At 45.0% G+C, this 27,354-nt stretch overlaps 1 protein-coding gene across 3 annotated transcripts in view; it reads right to left on the bottom strand.

Moving 5' to 3' along the window:
• Positions 1-254: 254 nt before the first annotated feature.
• LOC144099300 (procathepsin L-like) overlaps positions 255-27,354 on the bottom strand; it is a 37,250-nt gene continuing 10,150 nt past the window's right edge. For 2 of the 3 annotated variants that reach the window (XM_077632494.1, XM_077632491.1), the window contains exons 2-8: positions 15,472-15,594; positions 14,220-14,362; positions 13,701-13,892; positions 3,559-3,750; positions 1,990-2,155; positions 700-805; positions 255-393 (exon numbers count right to left, since the gene is read on the bottom strand). In XM_077632494.1, the coding sequence (XP_077488620.1) occupies positions 294-393; positions 700-805; positions 1,990-2,155; positions 3,559-3,750; positions 13,701-13,892; positions 14,220-14,362; positions 15,472-15,577 (1,005 nt within the window). In that variant the 5' untranslated portion in view covers positions 15,578-15,594 and the 3' untranslated portion in view covers positions 255-293. Of the gene's footprint in view, positions 394-699; positions 806-1,989; positions 2,156-3,558; positions 3,751-13,700; positions 13,893-14,219; positions 14,363-15,471; positions 15,595-16,601; positions 16,805-27,354 lie in introns of those variants that run through there. The other variant, XM_077632493.1, reaches the window with a different exon arrangement.

The raw sequence follows: 27,354 nt of genomic DNA, 5'->3' as shown, positions 1-27,354 counted from the left end.
TAAATTTCGAGATATACAACTAGATTGGCGAGGAATAACTGCACTATACAAATTCGTAATAAATCATACTCTTTTCATGCTTCTCTTGACCCCTGTTTAGCAAAAAGCGCCAAAAGATGGGAGACGTACAAACAATAGCTGGAAAGAGCACACACTTCATTCAATCCTAATACGCGATCTGCTACTGGATGGAAGCCACAGTTTACCATGCAACTGCTAATTAAGGAAAGAACACAACTCCAATTTTAGTAAACTTGGTGCATCAGTTTATTCATATTTTACGGCAAGTGGAGTTACACAAGAGGGTACGATGCGTCAGTGGCGATGCCGCATTGGTTGTTCTTGTCTCGAGACATGTATATGTAACCCTTGTTGCCCCAATCTTTGGCCCAGCTGCAAAACCAAAGCAAAATGTCAGATGATTTGCCTTCTCAAAATAGATGCGAACAAAAGGGAGCTCCGCTTTCATGCTCTACATCATGATGCATGCATAATCTAATGAATTAAATGTTAGGCATTCGACACTAAATGTTTATAAAAAGGTGTCAAATGGAAGGAAGACCCCAACTGCTCTTAAGTTTATCAAAGTCAACTTTTATCAGCTTCAGCCGGTTGCATACTCTGGTTGTTGTGCTTGTATGAATGCGTTACGTCAGTGCGAACAAAATAACATATGCCTAGTGCAATGAGACACCGCACCTGTTTTTCACGAGCCAGTACTTGGTGCCATTTTGAACTCCGTAGCCGACAGCGAGAACGCCATGGTCTAATCTGTCGCTGCTGCATGCTGGCTCGTCATATACGCCTGGAATAAAAATGACATTATCATGAAAACGTTTTCTCAAGTGTATGTCATCGTTGGGCTTTTGTGGCTAGCCATTTCTCAGAAACAGCGTATATTTTTCCTCCTGTTGCAAGTATTTTGTACAACTGATTGATAAAACTGCCTTCAATATCATTACACGAAAGAGAAGGGTGATGTGTCGTGAAACTATAGGACAACTTGAAACTTTAGGCGATGCCGTCGAAGACGTATTTTCTGCTGAATTTTTGCTACAATTTTCTTGGGGATGCCTTGTGAGCAGGAAGCTTTGTGAGAGAGGCAAGTTTTTCTCGCTTAAAACTGTGCCAAATAGAAAGCTAAGTAAATAATGTAAGAAACAGTGTGGTATGTCTTTGCACGCTGTACGAAAGGAGTTCACGCTCTAGAAGACAGGACTTTAAACCGTTTTATAACATGCTCTACGACTGTTTGTTGAGAGGAGCGCCTCCGAAGGCAACATCAATACAAAAAGTTGAGCGCAGGGCGCCCTGCTTGATTGTTCAGTATACTAAGGTGTTCATTCTGTGATTAAGATGTGTGGCTATCAGACTTCGGATTCCACAAAACGGAGAAGATCGGAATTTAAGCACTTTGGGGAGAACAACCTTAAACAGGTGGGATGAGTGGCACGCCATTTCTACATTTTTCGCGTCGGGGAAAATGTATACTGTATGCCATGAAGTACCACTGACTGCCCACAATATTCTGTATGCTGCGCGCACTCTATAGTTCGTGCAAAATACGGGTTTCATCACATGGCCGTTGTGGTTGCTCTCAGAGCTTTAGTTCTAGGCAGCAAATGGTGAATAAATCTGTACTCTAGTAAATCCTTTAACTGTGTCTGGGAAGGACATTATTCTCTTTTCCACAAAAATTTTATACCATTCGGCATTACATTACTAGTCAGTCATTGGTTGAATAATAATGCTACATTTTCGGTGTAGGAACCTCCTGCGTCTTCTTTTCGACACAAAGCGGGAGCATGAACACGAGCATGAGTTCCACTAAAACGTGCTTTAATGCACAAGCCAGGTGCAGAACACAGCGGCAAACTGCATAATAATCAACTCTATGCCAACAGCTGTGTTCGCAATACCGGAAGAGTGCAGGTTCTCAAATCCTAGAAACTTTGAAATACACGTAACAAAAGAATAGACAGCACGCACCTTCTTTGTAAAACTGGAAAGAGCGTTGGCTGGCATCAATTGCCACAGAGACCGGTCCCACTGTTGCTACGGCTTTCTTCAGCTCTTCTTCTGAGCCCTCTTTCACATTAACAGTGCCTGTTACCGTAGCCCCGACATCAGCCAGCTTGAACTTGCAGTCTTCCTCCTGTTCATAGAACAGACTTTGTACAACTCACAAAAACGCCACTGCTCTGTACATTTTACTACCCATCTTTACAGAACGAAACTACTTTACTAAAGGGTAGGCGAAAAGTAAGTGGCTATGGAGTAGCAAATCTGCCTGGCGGGAAGAAATTTTCTCTAAGACCACCGTCGCGACGAAAAGCATTAAGTGGCATTTCGGTTTAAAGTCTGCCGTGCCGTATACTCATCAAGGCCCTTTAATTTTGTCATTCAGTGGAAGTGTGGCTTGACTAAATAATTTTGTCATCCAGAATTCAAGCAATTTTATGATTGCTTCTGGATCTGATCAGCCGCAGGTTTCACCAAGCGCACGTTTGGTCCCCATTGAGAGCTTTCATGAAAAAAAGGAATGGCCAAACATTTCATGTTTTCCGATCCAAGAAAAAGGTTGAAATTATTGAATAACTGTTTCTCTGCTTGTGTAGAAGGAAGTGACCACTAAATAAACTAAAATTCACGATATTTTTATGCAGGTGTTTCATATATCGGCGTAAACAGCCATACATGTGGTTAACGCAATCAGCAAGCAGCTGGGCCCGTTACAAAACTCTCACTTGCACTATCGGACACAAAATTCTGGACGAGGCATAAAAGGCGATCTTGGTGTGCAGTTGCCACCTCTCGGTACAAGCTCCTGCTTTGTCTGCCACGTATTAGTGTACGTGAGCCTTACGTTCACCTCCAATGGTTGTCTCGAGCCACCATATAATAACATAGCCTGCTATGTCCGCAGATGACACCGTGGATATTTTTGTCTCCTTAGCAACATACCACAGGTGTACAATCAGCAGGAAATGCAGCAGCCCTCTATTGAAAAGGTCTATAATTGGGCCTTGTGGCACGAACTGCGTCAGCCCACATCGGGTAAACACAAATCTCGAATGTCGGCCGCGTAAAGCGTTGAATGAGCTTTTGAAGATTATTGCGTACACACTGACCTCACGGCCTTTACTCTCAATAAACCTTCTTTTGTTTAAATTACCATGGCGCTCGCATTAAACCAGGAAGCAGTGCTATTCGATTGCTTTTAAATGCGTACTTTAAAGTGCAGCGTCCAGTTAATGCTTTCAAATTTTGGCAACTTTCAGAAATGCCTTCATTTTGGCTTTTCCTGACGCGTTACGACGGCGTTACCTGAGAGGCTCACTCACACACTTATGGCGGGCTGAGATGAAAATTTCCTTGTTTGCGATACAGGCAGCGTCACGAATGCGACATGGTTCCGGTTTATTCAACTTTTTAGCGTCAAAAGCACACCGTTTAGGAATTAATCATTTTTGCACTTCTGCTACTTCGTGTGTATCAACATTGTTATTACAAGCTTATATTTTATGCTTGCCTAATATCTTCAATATTTCTACTTACAATTCCTTTGTATGGGTAGCTTTCCTCGGTGTCGACACCTCCATTAGCCTTGATGTACTCAAAAGCATTTTCCATAGAACCACCGTTGCACCCATGGTTGCCGTACTGCTTTGAGCAGTCGACGAGGTTTTGCTCACTTAGAGAGACTAGCTTGCCCGTCTTCCTGAAATGCTGACCTTCCAAAGAGCCTGTCTGTAAGAAAGATAAAAATATGAATTTCAAATCAGTCTCAACCAAGAGAGAGAGAGGATTTATTGAGGGGCAAGGCAGAGAGTTTGGCCGGAAAAACGAATATCGAATATCTGACCTGCTACTCAGCACTGGGGAACCGGAAGAGGAGAAAAGAAGAGGGTCACGATGAGGGGTGATGATGGGAGAAGGCCGATGAAAAAGGACAAGGCACATTTTCCAACAGTACAAACGCGAGTCAAGGACCGTGTCGCTTAAAAAGCGTGAGAGCGCCTACGTCGCCTGTACAGTTTTCGAACTCTCTGGCGAAGCGCCCAAGATCAAATCCTCCTAGAGGGGCATGAAAGCGCGAATAATACGCCGGCAAGCTCAACGACCATTTCAAGAACAATTTTAACAGCCAGCCTAATAAAATTTCTGCAGAAGACAAGTTCGCAATGCAAGCAACAGTCCTTGCTGTTAGCATGACAACTTGAGTAAGCTGAAGAGCGAGCGTTGAACGAGGACAAATGCATAACTGCCCCTGCGTCATAACGTTTCTCATTGTTCATGTATGGCTACAAAACGCATACACTTTGCAACCCATGCTCAATTACGTGGTGTCTTGTCAATCACAGGATTTGGTGTAAAATTATAATAATAAATAGGGTTTCTTTTGTGTACAGGTGTATTCTTATTTAACTGCCGTTTTGTCCGTTCGGCTATCAGAAGCTACACTCACAGAGTATTTTTGTATTCTTCTGCTGCTACTACGATTGTGGCAACGTAATTTTTGTACGTTTTTCGAGCGTTTGAATATAGGGCAGAAGCCAGTCTACAGAGCGACAGACCGCCTGAATATCAGAGTCCCTTGAGCTGTGCAAGCTACGTTGATATATATATATATATATATATATATATATATATATATATATATATTCCTATTAACGTTCCTATATGCACCTTGGTTTCGGTGACTGTTGGCTCCCTTCAAAAATTTGTCAAACGGGCCCCTCATTTCCTTTAACTTGTCTACTAATAGCTTAACGAGGGTCTCGGTTCTGGCAGTCTTGATGCCATAGGTAGCATAAGAGAGCTCACGCACAGTTTCCGCCCTCACCGTTAGATGACGTTCTACGTCACGCTCGCGGTATTACAGGACGTGCTACGTCCGCCGCTATGGTCGAGTGTGGCGCTGGTGAACACTCTCAAGGCTCGCTTACACCCAGTTAACATAAATACCCACGAGAGCAGCAGATTGGACAGCCGTCGCCGTAGCTCAGTTGGTAAGAGCACCGGACGCGATATTCTGAGGTCGTGGGTTCGGATCCCACCGGCGGCATGGTGGTTTTTTCTGCTGCTTTATAAGTAATTTTCTTTAAGCGATTTATTAATCGAAGTATTATTATCCCACTGATAAGTATAACACATTAATAAAAAAAAATTAACGTTCCCCTATGCACCTTGGTTTCGGTGACTGTTGGCTCCCTTCATAAATTTGTCAAACGGGCCCCTCATTTCCTTTAACTTGTCTGCTAATAGCTTAACGAGGGTCTCGGTTCTGGCAGTCTTGATGCCATAGGTAGCATAAGAGGGCTCTCGCACAGTTTCCGCCCTCACCGTTAGACGACGTTCTGCGTCACGCTCGCGGTATTAGGTATTACAGTACGTGCTACGTCCGCCGCTATGGTCGAGGGTGGCGCTGGTGAACACTCTCAAGGCTCGCTTACACCTAGTAAACATAAATACCCACGAGAGCAGCATATTGGACAGCCGTCGCCGTAGCTCAGTTGGTAAGAGCACCGGACGCTATATTCGGAGGTCGTGGGTTCGGATCCCACCGGCGACATGGTTGTTTTTTCTGGTGCTTTGTAAGTAATTTTCTTTAAGCACTAGATTAACTTAAGTATTAGTATCACGCTGATAAACACAACACAAAATAATTAAACATTCCCCTATGCACCTTGGTTTCGGTGACTGTTGGCTCCCTAAATGAGTTTGTCAAACGAGCCCCTCATTTCATTTACCTTGTCTGCTAATATATATATATATATATATATATATATATATATATATATATATATATATATATATATATATATATATATATGCAAAGTTTAGAGGCCGCTCATTTATCTATAGGTTTAATTTGAGTCGTTTTGGACCGAGCCTGTCCTTTCTCAAGGAGTCTTGTCTGCGTGCGTGCGTGCGTGCGTGCGTGTGTGCGTGCTTGCGTGCGTGCGTGCGTGTGTGCGTGCGTGTGTGCGTGCGTGCGTGTGTGTGTGTGTGTGTGTGTGTGTGTGTGTGTGTGTGTGTGTGTGTGTGTGTGTGTGTGTGTGTGTGTGTGTGTGTGTGTGTGTGTGTGTGTGTGTGTGTGTGTGTGTGTGTGTGTGTGTGTGTGTGTGTGTGTGTGTGTGTGTGTGTGTGTGTGTGTGTGTGCGCGTGTGTGTGTGTGTGCGCGCGCGCGCGCTTGATTCCACATATTGCCACCTAGTGTTGCCAGGTGGCGCAAGCTGTCCGCGAAGACGATGAGGTTGCGTTCGTGCTTTCGCGGATCGGCCGCCATTACCGTCTCCTCTTGCCGACTCCAGCTGTTGAAGCGTCTCTCCGTGAGAACTTCGTGACAATTTGGTGGAGCCTGCTGGGTACGAGTATCCCATGCAAGAAACCCCTCCAGGGAGCCGTGCCGCCAGCCCTGCGCCGATTGACACCCCGGTACACCGCTTCAGCCGGAGGCTGCAGGGACTTTCACCGGAGCTTGGACCACTCGAGACAGTCATGATACCAGCCACCGGTATTCTCACGCAAGCTGCCGGTGCTACACCTGCCCACTATACCTTGCAGACCCCGCGGGTTCCCAAGGCCTTCCATGGGGACCTTTTCGAAGACGTGGAGGACTGGTTCCTTCACTTCGAGCGTGTGGCTGCTTATAACCAGTGGGACGACGCCGCGAAACTAAGAAACGTCTACTTTAGCCTAGAGGATGGCGCCCGCACGTGGTTTGAGAACCGTGAGGAAGTTCTAACTTCCTGGCGAGAGTTTCGCCGTCGCCTGCTGGAGGCCTACACCAGCGCGGATCGCCGCGAAAGAGCGGAGCGGGCAATCCAGTCCCGCGTCCAGCTACCGAACGAAAGCGTACAAATGTACGTCGAGGACATGACGCGGCTCTTCAGGAGAGCTGATCCTGCCATGCCTGAAGAGAAGAAACTTCGGCACTTAATGAGAGGCGTCAAAGAGCAGCTGTTCGCAGGCCTCGTGCGCAGCCCACCATCTACAGTTGCTGCATTTCTTTCGGAAGCCACAACGATGGAGAAGGTCCTGCAACAGCGTTGCGCCAGTTACGACCGGCCCGTGCATGCTGCTGCAGTCACATCATCGTTTGCCACCATCGGACAGCATCCTGATGATTTGCGGGAACTTATTCGCACAATCGTGCGTGAGGAGCTTCACAAATTTTGTAGCCCGTCGCAGCCTGCGCTCGGTTCCATCTCCGCTCTTGTACGAGAGGAGGTGCAACAGGCGTTCCGGGGCCCTGTTCCTGTGGTCGACGTACCACCTCTGCCTGGGGACTACCACCGTCCGACGTACGCCGAAGTTGCAAGGTGTCCGGCTCCCGCTTCGCCGCCACCAATTCACGCCACGCCTCAAGCCCCGCGGCCCTCTGTGCAACCGGTGCAGTACTTCGAGGATCGTCGAGCACCCCTCCGAAAGGCCGACGTTTGGCGTACACCTAACCGACGACCGCTCTGTTTTCACTGCGGAGAGCCAGGTCATCTTTATCGAAATTGTTATTACCGACGCATCGGCATCCAAGGCTTCCGCACCGACTCACCGAGACCCCGTCAAGGTGAACGACCCCCTGAAATTGAAGAATTCCTTGCGGACCAGCGCAATCCATCCCGAGCGCAGCGGCAGTCGCGCTCACCCTCACCGAGGCGCTCTTCCCCGACACCTCCCGGCTTCTCGCGAGCGGCACCGGGCCGATCGCCAAGTCCTCGTCGGGAAAACTGAAACCCGCGACCTTCGGGGGCGAGGTCGCTGGGGGGCGCTGTGCTGAAGACCTCCCGTCGTCGCCGCTACAATCCGACAAAAACCCGCCGACGCCATCACCAGAGTTAAAAAACCGCGTTTCTTTAGAAATACCCGTTCTTATCGATGGTCGCAGAGTAAGCGCATTAGTTGATACCGGGGCCGATTATTCGATCTTAAGTGGACAACTGGCGACCATTCTGAAAAAAGTGATTACCCCTTGGCCTGGCGCGCACCTTCGAACTGCCGGCGGTCATCTGGTTACGCCCAAGGGTATGTGCACTGCTCGCGTTCAGATCAGCAAGTCCACGTTCGTCGTCAGCTGCATCGTCCTGGGCGAGTGTTCTCGGGACCTAATCCTCGGCATCGACTTTCTGCGGGAGTATGGAGCAATTATCGATCTGCGCAACCGAATCGTCATGTTTTCCACAGAGCAAGCCCCCGAACTCGACAACTCCTGCCAACGCAGTGCCGCACTTCGCGTTTACGCCGACAGCGTCACACTTCCGCCCCGTAGCAGTGTTTTGATTGAAGTCGCCTGTGCTGAGTTGCACGACGCTGAAGCAGTCGCCGAGGCTAATCATTCGCTCCTCCTGACTCAAGACATCTGCGCCGCTCGAAGCTTACTAACAATTCGCGCTGGCCGGTCTGCGATCCTTGTTACAAATTTTTCTCCAGAGCACCGGCACCATTTCTCTGGAACTGCGATCGCTACCGCTGAAGCTGTTGTGGATGTTCCGATCTGCTTTGCGTTCGCGGCAGCGGCCCCTGACGACTAATCATCGCGCGCCACTGACGACCAATCTGTTCCGAATGTCGACATCAACTGCAACCTCCCCGAAGGAAAGCGCCTGGCCTTAGAGCACTTGCTATTGGAGTATAAACAGTGTTTCGCTTCTTCGTCGAAAGTTCGTCAAACGCCCCTAACGCAACACCGGATCATTACGTATGACGACGCTCGCCCTATCCGCCAGCAGCCTTATCGTGTTTCCGCCAAAGAACGGGAAGTAATCCAAAAGCAAGTTCAGGAGATGATTGACGACGGTGTAGTTCAACCTTCCCAAAGCCCGTGGTCTTCGCCTGTTGTCCTTGTTAAAAAGAAGGATGGAACACTTCGATTCTGCGTGGACTACCGTAAATTAAACAATGTGACTAAAAAGGACGTCTACCCGTTGCCCCGCATTGATGACTCACTGGACAGATTACGGCGTGCTAAGTACTTTTCATCCATTGACCTGAAGTGCGGTTATTGGCAAATTGAAGTGGACGAACGGGACCGCGAAAAAACTGCCTTCGTTACACCAGATGGCCTCTATGAATTCAAAGTGCTGCCTTTTGGCTTGTGCTCTGCGCCAGCGACGTTTCAACGGATGATGGACACTGTCCTCACCGGCCTCAAGTGGCAAAGTTGTCTTGTATACCTGGACGACGTTGTCGTTTTTTCAGAAACTTTTGAACAGCATCTCTTGCGCCTGCGAACTGTCCTCAGAGCCCTCCATTCCGCTGACCTTACGCTGAAGCCCCAGAAGTGCCACTTCGGTTACACAGAGCTCAGGTTCCTCGGTCACGTTGTGAGCGCCGACGGAGTTCGACCCGACCCCGACAAGACAGCCGCCGTCGCCAATTTTCCTACTCCGACTGACAAGAAAGCTGTCCAGCGTTTTCTGGGTCTCTGTGCATATTACCGACGGTTTATTGCGGACTTCGCAAAGATTGCAGAGCCGTTGACGCGCCTCACCAGGAGCAACACCTCCTTCGTTTGGACAATAGACCAAGAGACGGCTTTCTCTTCGCTCCGCCAACGCCTTCAGACATCTCCCGTTCTTGCACACTTCGACGAAGATGCCGACACCGAGATCCACACCGACGCCAGCAATATCGGTCTTGGAGCTGTCCTTGTCCAACACCAAGAGGGCATTGAGAGAGTTATAGCCTATGCTAGCCGTACTCTCTCCCGCGCCGAACGCAATTACTCTACGTCAGAGAAGGAATGCCTTGCTGTCGTATGGGCCACCATGAAATTTCGCCCTTACCTTTACGGCCGCGCATTCAAAGTCGTAACCGACCACCACTGCCTATGCTGGCTGGCTAATTTGCGAGACCCGTCTGGACGATTGGCCCGCTGGAGTTTACGGCTCCAAGAATTCGACATTACCATCGTATATAAGTCGGGCCGTAAACACGAAGACGCCGACACGCTGTCGCGTGCACCACTCGACTCTTCCGGTCCCGAAATCGACGACGACAGCGGTTTCCTCGGTATACTTAATGCATCGGACATAATAGCCCGGCAGCGGGCTGACACGGACCTCCGACCGCTGATTGACAACCTTGAAGGTCACGCCATGCCTCTACCACGACACTTCGCTCGACGTCTCGGCTCTTTCTGTTTGCGCGAAGGTATCTTATACAAGAAGAACTCGAGAGGCCAAGAAAGAGCTTACCTTCTGGTACTTCCGGCCGATCTTCGCGCCGACATTTTATTGGCATGCCACGACGAGCCCACTTCAGGCCATCTGGGTTTTTCCCGGACGCTCGCCAGGATACGCAACATGTACTACTGGCCCGGACTCTCGGACGATGTCCAAAGGTACGTAAAAAGCTGCCGTGAATGCCAGCGCCGGAAGACGCCACCGCTTAAGCCGGCGGGTTTTCTCAAGCCCGTTACTACACCCCGCTCTCCGTTCGATCAAATAGGAATGGACCTTCTCGGTCCTTTTCCGTTGTCACTCTCAGGAAACAAGTGGATCATAGTCGCTACTGACTATTTGACTCGCTACGCCGAGACCAAGGCGATACCCTGTGCCACAGCTTCAGAGGTCGCCGACTTTTTCATGCAAAACATCGTCTTGCGGCACGGAGCCCCTTCGTGCGTTATTACCGACAGAGGCACAGCGTTTACAGCGCAGCTAATCGACCATATATTTACGTTGAGCTGCACTAGCCATCGCAAGACCACAGCTTATCATCCGCAGAGCAATGGGCTAACCGAACGCTTAAACAAGACCATTGCGGACATGCTGTCAATGTACGTAGACGTTCAGCACAAAACTTGGGATGAGGTGCTACCGTACGTCACATTTGCGTACAACACGGCCCTCCAGGAGACTACACGCTTTACTCCCTTTCGTCTTGTATATGGACGTGAAGTCCAGAGCATGCTTGACGCGATGCTACCATGCCTCGATGACGACCAACTCGCACCCGATGTTCATGAAATTGCCCAACGCGCTGAAGAAGCCCGTCAGCTTGCCCGCGTACACATCGGCCAGCAGCAGGGCACTGATGCGCGCCGTTACAACCTTCGACACCGACAGGTCGACTACAATCCCGGTGAACAAGTTTGGGTGTGGACACCTGTCCGCCGCCAGGGCTTGTCCGAGAAACTACTCTGCCGGTACTTTGGCCCCTATAAAGTGCTACGGCGTATCAGTGATGTTACCTATGAAGTGGTTCCCGACGGTGCCGCGCAACCGAGACGTCGACAGCCCAACAGCTCTGACATTGTGCACGTTGTGCGGCTTAAGCCGTACCATGCCCGATAACGGCTTAGCGGCCCTCCGTTGTGACTCTGTGTGTGCTCCGTTTTCCTCGCGTTTTTCTCTGTTTCCCTTCTCAACCTTAGCGCGCCTACGCTGCTGGCGGCCCCACTGCGATGCCCTTCTTTTTCGGAGGGGGGAATAATGCCACCTAGTGTTGCCAGGTGGCGCAAGCTGTCCGCGAAGACGATGAGGTTGCGTTCGTGCTTTCGCGGATCGGCCGCCATTACCGTCTCCTCTTGCCGACTCCAGCTGTTGAAGCGTCTCTCCGTGAGAACTTCGTGACAATATATAGCCTCTCTTAACTTCAAGCATTCCATCAACTTGTGTTGTTCGCTAGTGAACTCTCAAAGTGCAGATAGAACACAGGGTTCTTCCTTATCATCCAATGAAAGAAGTTACACCGCGCGTTTCAAGTAAAAAATTCAGAAATATTTGATACCAGGCTTTGACATAGAAGAGAGCTTTTTTTGGCGTAGCATTGTCAGCGGTGTAGCGCATCAGAATACAGCTAATTGCTAACTAGTAAGCTGTCTAACTAATATTTCATAGTTAACGGTTTAACAATTGCTGCTAGTCTCCATATCTCTACAGATGCTTCTAGCCAACCGTAAGTAATATTCTTACGAGGTACTTAGTATTCTTAAAACGCTGTTACCCTCGGCGCTGGGACCAACAACTTTTGGCTATTTCGATGAGTTAATTGCACTAGACAGGTTCATATGCATGCATGCAAGGTTTTCGAAAATGCATACATTTTTGCGCTGTGTACGCACAATTAGTGGGGCCACAGCCCCTAGGATAACTGCGTTTCCTAAATTCTAAAAAATGGTTTGGCTATTACGGTCGGCTACATGCCACTCGGTAAATAAAGAGGTTAACAGTAATAGTTAAGAAATTAATAATAGAACATTGCTAGCGAACCTACCGGTTAGCACTTCTTAGCTGTATTCTGAGATGCTACACCGGTGGCAATGCAATGCTGAAAACAGCGTTGTTCTAACTCCATAACACTATCTATAAAAATTGTAGGAAACCTTAGGTGAAACTCTCTGAACTACAGCTTTGAGCTGACTTAGCCTAACCACCATAGGAAACGTCTACTTCGAAGTGCTTTGTTAAGTTTCCAGAGTTATAAACATGGCTCTGAATTCACACTTCTTCAATGCCCAGTGCGGCACATTTCTTGCCGCTGTAAGAGGACCAGAACGCCACCGAAGCTACGTACCACACTAACATTAGGCAGCCATAGAAGAACATAGAAGCCCTTTCGTGCAGTGTACTGAAGAAATATTCTACAGTATCCCGCTTTCATGCGGCAAGACGTACATTGGGCAGTCAGGCAGATGCCTTAATGAGCGGTTAAGCGAGCACCATAGGGAAGTTAGGGATGGCGGCTCCAGCAATTTGGCACGGCACTGTTGTGCTCATAAATGCAAGCCTGGTTTTAAAGAATGCGAGGTGATTGGCAGAAATGCGGATAGATTAACAAGGAAAATTATCGAGGCTGCCGGAATCGAAATAGCTGGACCTGCAAGCTGCGTCAGCAGTCCGTCATTGTCGCTGACAAAGATATGGCATTTTTACACTCGGAGCAGTATGCCAACCGGCGAAATGTATTGCATGTGATTTTTAAGCTTTGTTCACAAAGTATCTTGTCTAATCTGACTGGTATCGTTCTTTACTTCATGTATAAATTTTGTGTGCACCAAATAAAGCCGTAGTGGATGTTTAGCGCTTGTGTTTGTCCCCTGCTTTTTTTTTGTTGCGCTATGGATCATAACGCATACCCACTAGCCCGAACCGTCACCTTATTAGGCAGTCGTTACTGCATGCATTCCGTTTCGAATAATACTCTGAGCTGAGAAAAAAAATCCAGAGATTTTCAAGCATTTCTAACGCATAACAAACTTAAGCTTTCGCCTTTTTGTGTTCTCTTACGATTTGAGGTGATAAAACACCACCCTGTGCCTAGTTTCTCTCAAGAAAGAACGAACGTTAGAATATTGTGAAACCTGGTGTTTAGGTTCACATTACACTATAGGAGGTAGCTTACACATATTACCGGGAAATAATTACTATTCTCATTAAGCCTAAGATTCTCGCAAAAGCTTCGTCCATGTTACTGTGGCACCTGCGTTTATTAGCGTCTATTTGCTGCTTACATCATCCGGACAATGCTCGGCTATTTCGCCTCTGGTAGTGCCAGTGTTCTGTATCGTGAGCACAGAAGAGACGGCGCGCGTGGAAGCCGGTTTATCCTTTCGTGACGCTCCACTCAATTCAATTTTTCTGATGTCCAATAAGCGCAAATCAATAATATTTGCTCTTTCGTTGGAAACCTGACAATAATGCTTTGAGGTAAGAGCCTTCACTGGTGCCATGAAGTACTGAATATCGGCTTACCGCGCTGAATGCCCAGCAAGAACCGCATCGGCCTTGATCCTTCACAGGTGTCACGTAGCCCTTCTCACGCCAGTCCACAGACTCCGGCATGTCTTCGACACCAATGTTTTCCGGTGGCAAATAATGCGACCCGCCGCGGCTGTTGGCGTTGTCCTTGTAACAACTTGTGGCCTTCAAAAACTCGTGATGAAGCTGTGGAACAAAAAATCTTTCCATATATATATATATATATATATATATATATATATATATATATATATATATATATATATATATATATATATATATACGTGCCATTTTCTGTCGGGCAGAGCAACGTAAAATATTATTGTGCTAAGTAGTTCAAGAGCTGATTATAACAATAACAAAGGCTGCATTTTAGTTTAAAAAGTACCGCGACCAAGTTTAAAAGTCAATTACACCAAAAACCTCTCTGCCTGACAGCAATTTGTGCCCGGTTGAAATAGCAAGAATGAGACGACGGTAACAAATGATTTGCCAGGCTGCGTTTCCACTCACCAAATCTCCAAAGGGGTTCATACCAAGACTATAAGATACCATGCCCTTGACGAACTTTTCGTTGTGCCGTGAAATGAACAGGCTGTTATCGGTGAATATTTTGAACCTCAGAAGTTCTTCAGTGGGAGAGGTGTAGTTTCTGCCTGGTAAAAATAGAAATGAAGACGTCGTTTACCATGTATTATTGCTGTTTTTGTCGTGGATACCTACTGGTGTAATTAAAAAAAGAGCAATTTAAGATCAGTTCCCCCTTCATCTTTTAACTACCTTATTATAACAAAAAAAAAACATTCAGATGCATGGTAATGTAGAGTATTCATTCCAGAAAAAAAGACTATCTCTCTGGGCGGTCCCCAACAAAAAAAAAAGTTGGGGCATCCTGAAATTCCCGTCATCACGGCAAACTCAAAGATCACTTTTTTTGGAGCCATTTCTTTCAAAATATCTTATCGTCAACGTTAAGGTCAACGTTTTTTTTTTTGTTTACGAGGCTTTGTTGTGGTTGGTTTGGCGCACCAGATTGAATGCGCCACACAGTTTCTTTAGCATGGAGCGACGCCACGCATGATGTGATGAAAAGGAATGACTATGGCTGGATGGAATGTCAGTCACTCATCGCTCTGTACACAAAGACTCTTGACGCCACGGCGCATTCCCTAGTCCTTACCTGCAGCACAATTTAAGCGTAGAGGATTAAACAGAACAGACTTCCTCCGCTGGCAGCGAAAAATAGTGAAAACCTCAAATTGCTTTGGATATTCGCACAAATCAAGATCACACTTAAATTTGCATTACCACAGTTGTAAACAGATCAGAACTTTTAATATTAGCGGAGTAGTAACATTATCATTTAGCCGCCCCATTACTCAGGTTTGCTTTAAGGTTATTAATGCTAGGTGCTTGATGCAGGTCACACTGATGCATAATACCAATTATCAAACTCTTGGCTTTCTTCTTTATTTCCGCTTGCTTCATTCACGACGTTTGAATGTCTTAATATGTCTTCAGGTTCCTCAACAGTAGTCATCGGCAACAGGAAATCATTTAAAAACTACGGATTGAATAAAGAAGCTTTTCAGTGCGTGTGTTCTTTATGCCCGTTGAAAATAACAAAACTTAGTCATGCACACCAGCTTCGCCGTGTACTAGCTCTCTGGTAAAAAACTGTGAAGGGCAGGAAACTCAGCCCATATCCTCAAGTAGTTTCTGTGTAGCAACAAGAGGTTTTCGTCATAAATAAGTAAAAACCAACCATGCTTTGCCTTAAATGCCTCCCATTCAGATCGCAGCACTTCTCCGGCTGTCGCAGCGAAAGCCACAGCAAGTGCAGCAGAGAGAACCAGCCAGTGTAGGATCATGGTTGAAGAGACTCCACCTGTGAAAAGAAAATCAACGGCGGGTCATCGGATGTTTTCTTTCGAAGAGCACAAGGCAAAAATAGTAAAATTTTAATATTGTAATGTTGTTATTGGATATTTTAAGCACCATTTCTTGTTGGAAAACTAGAGCCTTTGAGAAACAAGACCAGGAATAACGGTGAAAAGTTTGCATTCGTATCCATTTCATGCAAAGGGTAAAACACATGCTTACATCCAGACCACTTTTAGCGACATGTTGTCGCTAGGTATCACGTGTTTAGCCCGCAACACACCCAGAACGTGTTCTAGACAAGCTTTTTGCCCTCTGTAGTTCACAACGAAAAAGAAGAAACCTGCTTCAGAACAGGCAGAGAGTTTTGTCAGAGCTTTAGTGTCTCACTAATGCAGGCAGGAAGTAATAGGCGCACTGTGCTTACTAGAAATATCCACACATGAGGCGTCGCTTCATTTTGTCGGCTTCACTTTTACAGGAATGCTTTTTTTTATCACTCTATAATGTTTTTTTTTTTCACCACAGCAGTATTGCAGTCACTACAACAGCACCTGCAAAGCTCAGGCGCCTATCGTAGAGTGTTGACCCTGTTAACGAATAATACAGAATTTCTAACTGTCATTTCCCAGTGTTGACCGTCAGGTCATGACCGGCAGGGTCATAGTGATCTAAACTACTGCAATCACATCTCAGTCGCAAGTGGTTCGTAATGTCGAAAATTCGAAGAAACTGTCATATACAACTGTAAGAATTGCCCCTCTTTTTAATTCAGCGCAAGAAGGCTTCGGCTTAGAAAACTAATTTGGCCCCATTATCAAACACCTGGAAACTAGCATCATTTTTGAAAGATTTTACTAAAATTGTAGGACGTAATATTTCCATAAGTAGAATTACAAACACGAAGCCAAAAGAGGTCTCTGCTGGTCGCCTTTTTTTAAGCAGAATATTTAGTCAGCGAACTTTATTAATTTTCAAACTGTAAGTTATTCTGCAGGCTTCCATGGTACGTACCAGACTGTGAGCGAGTGCGTCCGATGCCTCCTGTTGCGTGACCAGTGAGCTTTCCTTCTGCCTTTTAAAGGAGTCTGTTTCCCTCTAGGAGCTTCTTATCTACTTCCTGTCACCAGAAAATATTGGGGCATCTTTAGCCCGAAGCTCGGAAAATGCACTAGATTGACTAATCTTGAGATGTGCCTATTGTTTTGAGGTGTTTCTCGGGGCGCTTCCGGGATTGTTCACGCCCAGCATACGCATGCGAGAGTGCAAAGGTGACACTGAGAACGAGCTGTTTACCAGGAGATAAAAATATATAAGTACTGTTGGTCAAACAACGAAGATAGGTAAGTGCGCCCGCCTTTTTCTTATCACGTCCTAATTCTCAGCGTTGCTCTCCCCCACAGGACAACAAAAAAAAATAGTTCATAGCTTCAGTAAGAGCTTTAGTTTTGATTTGCGTGACAACCTTTTAAACATATAGCTTGATCCTTGCGATTCGCTGAATAAATATGTACATGCCCAAAGAATTTAGCGGACAATAAACTGATCTATGATGCGGGGTAAAAACAAAGACGGGAACGCTCATACCAGTGCCACCAAATTTTGCATTTTCACATCAATGCAGTGGTTCACCGTGGCGGCCTTATTGACATCACGAATATATTAGATCAGTGGAGCCGCGATATATTACAACATTTTGCTATTATTCATGAAATACATGTTTCCGATGTTTGTGATCACGAATCACGCTTAAGCCGCAGTGGTGGCTCAATGGTTATGGCGCTCGGCTACTTGCACGAAAGACGCGGGTTCATTCCCCGGCCGCGCCGGTCGAATTTCGATGGAGGCGAAATTCTAGAGCCCCGTGTACTGTGTGATGTCAGTGCACGTTAAAAAACCCAAGGTGGTAGAAATTTCCGGAGCCGCTCACTATGGCGTCCCTCATAGCCTGAGTCGCTTTCTGATGTTAAACCCCCATAAACCATAAACGAATCATGCTTGGAATAGTCATCTCAGCCTACAAACCAACGAAGAATGCGATCTTGGTCGACAACAACCACGATGTACATTAATGCCTAATCAGTCTTCAGTGCAGGCTAGAAGACGGTAAGCGTGGATTTTCTATACACAGCTCCTTGCACAGTATCATGAGCACAGGCTGTTTATATACCACCCAATATTAAACACCGTTACCCGAAAAACACAATGAGTACTCGTCAGTTTCACATGAAACGCACACGTCGCGTTGTACATTTCTTGGCGCAGTGCTAGCTACTTCTGCCACGTTATGCACCGCAGCGGTGGCCTAGACGTTTCCGCATCCGCCTCGTATGCGGGACGTGCGAGGTTCGATCCCCGGTGCCACCAGACGCCTACCGACTTCCAATACGGGACCGGCTTTCCCCGGCTTGGTGTTCTGCCTCTCTGAGGTAAAGCTTTGAAAGCTAGTGTATGACCACATCTCAAGAAGACCAAAATTTCTCGTACAATGGCGGGCTTTGGCCGAAGGTACCCTACCTCCATTAGAACCCTATTGTAAGCATCATTATCTTTTGTGTTTGGTATATGTTTTGTCTTCCGCTAAAGTTACACAGTTTATTCCGAACCATGCGACTAATGAAAACGTTTAAAGGTGAATATGTGTTCTATAGGGCTGGTCATTTTTGAAGACGGCGCAGCTCTATAAATAATAAGCTTGAAAGATATCGAGAAAGGAGATATGCTTCAAAATTTTCCAAATCAGAGAAAACTTGTTATTACGGAGAACAACTTGTCTTGTGATTCTCGTTCTTGTCCGTCGATAATATAGCGCGGTTCCCAGCACAACAGACAAAATTTGTTTACTGAAAACACAACTGGGAGTTTTCTTCAGAGTCACTCTGGCTACGTGAGCTCATCTTGTGCTTGCTCGGTGTTCTCATGGTCAATGTTTTTGGCATGCGAGGGAAAGTTGGCAATAACATTTCTATTTAGAACCTCCAAGTGCACTATGAAAACGAAAAGTCAGTGGCCGAGGTGAAACAGAAGGCTGGCACCAAATGATGCAATCCCAACCAAGCGGTTCTGGTTTTCCGCACCAGGAACTTTCTTCGCTTCAATGAACATTTTCTTTGCCAATTCTCAAAAGAGGTCTCCTTTTCATACAGCCGAGCGTCTTAATATTTCAATGTTTCATTATAAGCCAATAGCTATTTTTGGAATGCTTTCTTGCACATTACCAGACCGTTGAGCACTGTGCAGCAACTGTGCATCGCAGACGTTTAGTTTCTTGCATAAATTACCTCCTCCACATCTGGATGCTCGAGTGGAAGACATGACACGATATGGTATGGTATGGTATGGTATGGTATGGTATGGTATGGTATGGTATGGTATGGTATGGTATGGTATGGTATGGTATGATATGGTATGTTATAGCATTGTGCGGTGTATGTGGCTTAACGACCCGAGCCCATCGTTGGCTACGATGGACGCTGGGCCGAGGACTTGCTCTGACGAGTATCTGTTTTATTCGGTGTAAATATTTTTCACCCAGGAATTTCATTTTTCTAAGCGCAGCTAAGCGGTGCTGATCAAAGCGATAGCAAAGAACAGACAACAGCTGAAAGCTTGCCAGACCGGGCAGGGTACAGGGCTGTGTACAGAAAAACAAGAAGGGTACTAGTGAGCAGTAGCCTTGTGCAAACCGTTTGTGGCCATAGAGCAAGGGCAAATGTAGCAGCAACACCAGCAGCCACCGCAACCCTCCTGGACAACAGCTGTGAACACAAAAATCCTCAAACGCATCCCTCAACGAGAATCTATGAATACAGGCGTCAAATTAACACATTTAAGTACATTTTCCGACAGATGATGAGCGGAATTATCCGCCAGACCATAGTGTCATTTTTCTGTCATTTTCATCTAGAACATTTAGTGTTAAAACCTATTTGTCCTTATTGTATAATTGCATTTATATTGTGAAAGGTCATTTGGTGCATTTTGCTCGGGTTCTTTGTTTGGTTTTTATCTGATTCCTTATCGATGTTTGCACTGGCATCAAAAAAAACGCACAATGCTCTTTTTTATGTGCGACACACAGGGCACTGGCGGAATGTCTCTATCTCCAGTGTCTGCTGTTTTATGTACGTTTACACGAATCGATCGATAGACTTTTGTGCCGCAAGGGCACCTGCTGCCAAAGAGCGCCATGGCACAAGGTATTGTTCTTCTACTCAAGGCGGGATCAATGACCCATTTCAAAAGCATTTCACCCTAAATAACCCGAATACCACACCAGGAGAAAGCTTGCACCCATTGCATCACCGGTATGTACCCGGCGGCACTGGGGATCGAACCCCGCACCTCCCGCATGCGAGGCGGATGCTCAAACCACAAGACCACCGCCGCGGTGGTGAGTTACGAATCATCATTGCTTCTCAGTTTTCTCTGCTGTCTCATGTATACAGTGATGCTCAATTGCGCGCAGTAACTTTTCAAATAAATGTATTTTTAATAAATTTATTCCCGCAACACCGATGCATTCCAACACTTAGGCTTGTTCTTAACCTGTTTTGTTCGGTAATACTGCTGAAAATTATTAATAATCAGCGTGATGTGCGTCGCTTTCCAGTTTTGCTCATACAATCAGCGCAGCGGTGGACTTCAAAAAACCAAAATAAAACGATTGTTCTCGCAAGGACTCCGTCAGTAAAGTTATAAAGAAGTTGAAGAAAATTTCCAGCTCCTGCATATTTTCCTGAGAGCAAAAATTGTTAACTATGTCGCAAATTTTTTATACATTCAAAACAATGCGATTGAGGCTGCTAAGAATGATCACAATATCTCCTGTCTGTGGATCATTTCACGATATGCTGCGGAATGTAATATATATAGAAATGCAAGACAATTTCGAAGAACACCGGAAAAGTAGGGTCCCCTCTTTGCTTTAAACTTTGCTGCTGTGCGTAAGCTGCACTGCTACAACAGTTCTCAACTTCTCAAAAGTGCTTTAACGCCTTTTGGGATGTATGTGAATCGTCTTGTCTTCTTTTCACAGCCGCTATAAGCCTCCATTGACTTCCAACTTCTTGAGCGCTCCTGCAGACGAGAAAAATGACACAACTTTGAGCATACTTAATAGATATCAGTGCATGTTCGTTTCAAAAATAACGGACATAACCTCCTTTCATGGCTGCCGCGACTGCGACTTCGTTGTCAAATATATTAGAAATACTTTTTGTCCGTACAAAAAAACCAGGTTAGGAAAATAAATTCATTCAGTAGAAACAGGAGTCGTACAGGCATCGCATAACCAAGGTGCGGAAGAGGCGTATGTAGCCTAATACAAAGGAGGTTAAAAGGCAACGCAGCGCCAATACTACTACTACAAGTAGTAAAAAAAATAGCATTCACACAGGGTCCGAGGAAGGTGAAAAAAATGTTGAGACAAACTCTCACTCCTTCCGAATACTAAAATCATAGGTAGCGACGTGAATTTTGTATGTAGAGTACAAGCTCCTCAGATAAAAAAAAAACAGTTTTTGTAAATTTTTTATTTGTTATATCAAAAGGAAAAGCGTTTAAAGCGCACTTGTAGCATTGAAATAAACATCGGCATTTTTTCTTTTCAAATGGTATGACTTCGGTTTAATCGTCCTATCGACATCTACTTCCACAAGGACAAACAGGTGAGCAAACAAGCAAACGAAAAAGGCATCATGTTCGAAATTAGCGTGTGGGATATCCTTTAAAACCCTAAGAATTTTAAAAGCACTGTACATGGCTCTGTTCGTTTTTTCATGGCTTTACTGGTCTTTCGGAAGAGCATTACCGTGAATGCTATGCAATTAAGGACAAGGTCTTTCTGCTTTCCTCTGAATTTTTCGCGAAATAGAACTATATTAAGAACGACAGAAAACACCAAGAATGAGCTATAACCAGTGCTATAACATATGGTGTGCACAATGTGACTAGTATCGCTAAATGCTGTGGCAGCGTGCCGCAACATGCTGAACAAAAAGAACGTCTCGCCTGGGTTTTGATTTTCTACAGAAAAAAAAAGGAAGAAACCAAGCGTAAAAAAAGTTCAGTTCACCTGGAGTCTTTCGCATATCCGATATTTTCCAACCCCACATGATGAACGGCGATAACTTAAGCGTGACAGCGCAGACACATTCGAGCGCAACTCTCTGCGGCGTACTGCGTTAAGTGCATCTGGCAAGCAGAATTTTTAATGATGACGAGGCAGCTTCTAACGTATTTTTTGCGAGTTTATTAATCCAGATGGGCGAAATCCTTCAGCCCGGGCCGCTACAAGCTCATATCCCGTCAAAAAAACAAACGATGCGACATCGACTGCGCAATCAAACAGTCGAAAACTATGAGACCTCATAGCCACATGGACGAGTTTTTTCAGTCGCAATGAGTAAATAGCACGGAGAAGCACACGGATGAAGACAGAAGTGCAGAGTGCACGCGCTGGCTTAAACTAGAATTGAAATGCCGCGTTTGTACGCAGAAGGCGGTGTTCAAGAAACCTAAAAAAAAATCAGAGTTCAACGCGGAAAGGTTTGTGATGTTCGCTTCCTTCAAAAAGACAGGAGCCCTTCTCGGTACAGTTCAGCACATTGTCTACCCGAGTGGAAACCAGACATGCAGAAGGGAAGCTGCACGCCTTCTTTTAACATTTCTGCAGGACACGGATCTTGTTTCTAAATGGTGACAGCAGAAACGGACTATTGCCTAGTGTGATTGAATGTGTGCGTAGCTGGTGTCTTCCGGAGTGGACTCGTTATACTGTGAGTGAATGTGTGTATGGATTGTGGCACTACAATGGCCTATGTTCTACTGTGACTGAATATGTGCATAGATGATGACTTCTGGAGTGGACTGTGATGTGGACTGTGCGGAGTGATTATGGGCATAGATGGTGACTGTGGGAGAGGAATGTGTGTTATAAGAGACTGTGTGAATAGCGGGGTAGATGCGACAGGCTTTAGCACAATATTAACATAGAAGGGACGCTACGGTGGAGCGATTCCCGGAAGAGTAAGCAAGGCTAATCCCTGAAGCATACAACTTTACTCAACTAAAAAATAATAAAACGCAGAATACAAAGTTGGGAGATTACTTGGGAGGAGAAAGCGTTTCATCGATTTGAAATCCGTGTTCTCGTTTTGTGTTTGTACTCTTAACACGCCCAGTAGAAAGAGAATTGAACTTCTTTCGTGCTGTTTAGGCTTCAGTTTTATGAGCCTAAATGTGGGTGTACTGTGTAAGGTGGTTTTAGGTCACGTGAGGCACCAAGAAACTTAAATATAATCGCTGACAACCCCTTTGCTGTCATTCAAGCGGCTTAAGCAAGAAGGCTGGAATAGGCGCGGAAATGAATTAAAATTGCGTTTAAGCCTTCAAATTGAAGTTTGTTTAATCGCGGTCGTGCAGTTTTTTCATCCCTGTGTCTTGAAGTGGCAGCTATCATTTGCTTGATGAAACAGAAACCGAAAAAGTATCGAGGAGGAATTCGGCTACAAGGGGTAATACGGAAATATCACGCGATGATGAACCAATGCATAATTCGAAAAACTACTACATCGAAGCAAAAACTTGTTGTCTCTCCACCTTTAAGCACACTCAGAACAGTCGAAAAAACCGCGCTGGCGGCTCACTCAAGAAATGTATTGTTATCGGTATTTTTGTTGATTTTAGCCAAGCTTTCGATTATATTAGTCATACTATCCTTTTTGAAAAACTGCATCATTATGGTATCCGGGGACATGTTTTGGCCCTGCTCCAAAGTTATCTCTCAAGTAGATTTCAATATGTCGACATAAATGGTTTCATTTCTCACAGAAAAAAAATAATTTCAGGAGTCCCACAGGGTAGCATTTTAGGCCCTCTCCTATTTAATTTGTACATTAACGATATTGTACACATCTGCTCAGATACCAAGTTCGTTATATATGCCGACGACACGAGTGCTTTGGTGCCATCACGTTCTGAAGCTGAAGGAATTACTAAAGCAAATATTTTTCTGCGCAAATTGGACTCGTGGATTTCCAGCAATCAATTAAAACTTAACGCAAACAAAACAAAGGTGGTAATTTTTCGACCAAAAAGTAAACAAATTTCGTTACAAAGAACCGTAATGTTTAGATCCGCAGCCATTGATGTGGTAGATACTGTCAAGGTGTTAGGGGTATATTTTACTTCAACTTTACAATGGAATGATCATGTAAACAGTCTAATCAGCAAACTGAGCTGCATAACTGGAATTTTAAATCGCAACCGCTATACTCTTCCAAAAAAAGTTAAACTAATGGTCTATAACGCTCTCTTTGTTTCCCACCTAAACTACTCTCATTTAGTCTGGGGAACATCAACCAAAACTAATCTGTTGAAGCTTGAAAGGCTACAGAAAAAAATAGTACGAATAATTGAAAACGTTGAATACACAGCGCCTTCTTCAGATATCTTTTCTTCGCTTAATTTATTGAAAGTAAGAAATATTTACGAATACAAATTATGCAGGCAGTACCGTTTAAGTGTCCAACGAGAGAGTACAGTTTTTACTGAAATGGCAGAACTAAAACCCAATTATCCCATCTACAGCACCAGAACACCAGAACGATGGAAAGTTCCAAAATGTCGTACTGCCTATGGACAACAAACACTCCGGTATAACCTTCCGCGATTATTGAATGCTGCAGAAAAAGAAGGCGTTGATGTATCCAATATGTCTCTTCCAAATATGTACAAATATTTTGCTACTCATACTCTTTTTTGTGAATGAACGCACAGGTCTATCTTTATGTTCAATTACATCGCATTGTTTACTTTTCAAAAAAAAAATGTTTTTCCAGGAGTCCAAACCCAGTGTTCGATTGAAACTCTTATTTAGGCTTATTTTATTTTGTGATGCGATATAGTGCTGTTTATTATTTTTTTTCCTCTTTGCAACAAAAAAAAATGTATGTCTATTGTCCCGCTCTGCTGCTGTATGCACTGTAAGGGGGCGGAGGATTTTTCAAGCCACAAATGTACGGCTTTTCCCTCCGCCTCCTTCCACTTCTTTGTGGAGAATAAAACTTGTATGTATGTATGTATGTATGTATGTAAGATAACCTATGGCTCATCCAAACCATTCTTCAAGTACTTCTTTCTATTTAAGTGATCCCATGGCACTTGACGGATTTTGTGCCATGATTAGATTCCTACTTGGTTGGAGCGAGTTTACTGAGGAAACAATAAGTTAAAGGGTTTTATAAACTAAAGCGTTGGCATTAAGAAATTCTATACAGATTCTGGTATAGCGTGCGGATAAGTTATGGCAAAGCAGAACATTCACAAGAAGCTCATTTCATATAAATAATGATAAAACAGCAACCTTTGTAGAACTAAGCAAAAATTTGAAGTACAGTTCTTTTTGAGTTAGACAAAAGTGGGACAGCGTACGAAAGGCAAGCATGCACGCTTCTGCAAAATGTAGGGCTATAAGCCACAAATTGAAATTTTGTTCACGCAGTTCCCAACACTAGCCTTGCTAGCTTTTCAGGGCTTTCAAGGTAAGATTAACAATTTATTTACGCATAACAGTCGCTGACCTGCGCTTCACGAAACAACAACCATGCTTTTATGACCTTAAACCACGAGGATATGCGTTAGGACGCGTCACCGTTAACATGAGCAAACTCGTTGCATGTGGTGTTAGACCAGAACACTCGCTTTGTGAATAAAATAAAACCTTCTTGAGGATGTTAGAGTCCAAAATATTCCCTGGTTTTCCGAAACACATGTGACAGCAACAGCACAGTAAGATAGATAGTGTACCAATAAGTGCAAAATGCAATTAGCACCCAGGCTCCATAACTTCATTCAAACTGAATGGCTCTCAACGACGGCTAGTTGATGAGCAGTAGGTACATAAAACACTTCTCGAAGGCTTCTAGAAGGCTAGCAAGTCGGCAAACTTAACAGACCCTAAATGATGCTGCTGTAAGATGCATTCAAAATGAGAACAGCTGTACTTGTTATCTCCGGTTCTTCAAAATATTGTAAATGAACTAGTGTCTTCTTCTCGCTAGGTACGAGCTCTCCTCGTTTTCCTGATACACAGACAGAGAGAACTTCATTTTGCCCCAGCTGGCAGCCCTATATATACTGTTGAGTACGGTCAGAACGCCGCAAATACGTGAAGGACCACTTCAGCGGCTGCTTCGACAACGCACAGGCTAATACATAAAAAATTTTCTCCTTTGAGGAATTTCTAATCTACTGCAGTTAGAGCGGAAAATGGAAATTCCCCCTTTTTTTAGCTATTACTTCTTATTCTCCTACTGGCCTCTTCTCCTCTTGTTTTTCCACTGTTTTTGTGTTATTACGTACTAATTTGCCTCTTGTTTTCATTGTATTATTTTCTTATTGCACGGCGTCCCTTTCAGTGGACGCCGCTTTTTAACATTTTTCTCCAGACACGCAGGGTTGTTTGCAAGAAGTAAATTATGCTGGCTAGGAGAGAAGTGAATGCTAGAGAGAATGAAAGGACTATTTCATGTCTAGAAATATGAAACCTTTTATGAAACCAAGAAAGAGACATGGAGTCGCCAAGTTACACGGTGCACCATGAGAGCGCTGTCTGCTGCTGGCACTTCTAGCTACTCACAAGCAGTGGATTGTTCCAGTAAAGGCACGGGAGCTGAGTTTTTGGTGTCGGAGCAACTTTTGATAAAAAAAAAACATAATTAACGGGACTGAAATGGTTTACTAACAAATCTAGAATACCGTGACTGCGCAAGTTTTCTGTTTCCGTGAATTCCTGAAGTCTCTGAGCCACTCATGTTATTTTGTGAAATAAGGAAGTCTATGTATACACACCGAAAATATAAGATATTTCGTTAGATGGAACATATCACGTGTCTTATGGGTCCCTAGACATTTGTAACAATGGCGGCACCATATCGTGGTGTTAAGAGGAAATCGCAAGTGGTCATGCTTCCCACGATTCAAAAACACATGGATCTAGTTCTTTTCCCCTAAAATTTTTAATATTGTTGTGCTTCGTTACATTAAGGAAAGCTGGTGGCACGGCTGAGCGACACTCAGACTTGTGAAGAAACTCAATACAAACACTCAGGCTACTAAAAAAGCCCTGTGTTATAAAACATCTAAAATAAACGTTGTGCTTAGAAAACTCAAGAACTGCAAATACGTTGAGGTGAATTCACGAACTTCATGCAAATGAAGAAACGTCGCTAGTTTTAGACAGCCTGGCACTAAAAACTGAAATGTAGCAGCAAAGCTCTGCTGTCTTAAATTCGAAGTGATCCTTCGATAAAGAATACGCCCTCCCGTACGAGCTTTAGCCACAGCCTTTGAAAGAGCAGTCAAGAGAGCGTAGTGTCGTAAGTCGCTCTCATAGTGAAAGCGCTCCAGACTCCTGCACCCGTGTTCTCTTCTGGAATTATCACCGGCAGCGATACGCGGCTACTGCACGTGCAGATGAGAACGCTGATCGTCGCTCTCTTCCGCAAACGAGAAACAATGAGGTTACGATAGCGGACGTGCGAAAGACTCGGTCTTTTGTGGCTTTGCGTGCGACGCGACGGGCGTGCAGGTCGCGTACTATCGCTTGTTGAGGCGTGCGGTGCAGTCTCATTGTTGCGAAGCAGGCACTGTAAGCAGCAGAGTGGTTGTTTGTCGGGCGTGTTTTTCTGGCTTCACATTAAGTCCAAATCGACATTTCAAAAAGCCTAATGGAGCGTGCGTGCGACCCTTGAACGGCTGTCTT

This window comes from Amblyomma americanum, chromosome 7 (assembly GCF_052857255.1).
Source record: "Amblyomma americanum isolate KBUSLIRL-KWMA chromosome 7, ASM5285725v1, whole genome shotgun sequence".
Lineage (NCBI taxonomy): Eukaryota > Metazoa > Arthropoda > Arachnida > Ixodida > Ixodidae > Amblyomma > Amblyomma americanum.
This window is presented reverse-complemented; position numbering and strand designations above follow the sequence as displayed.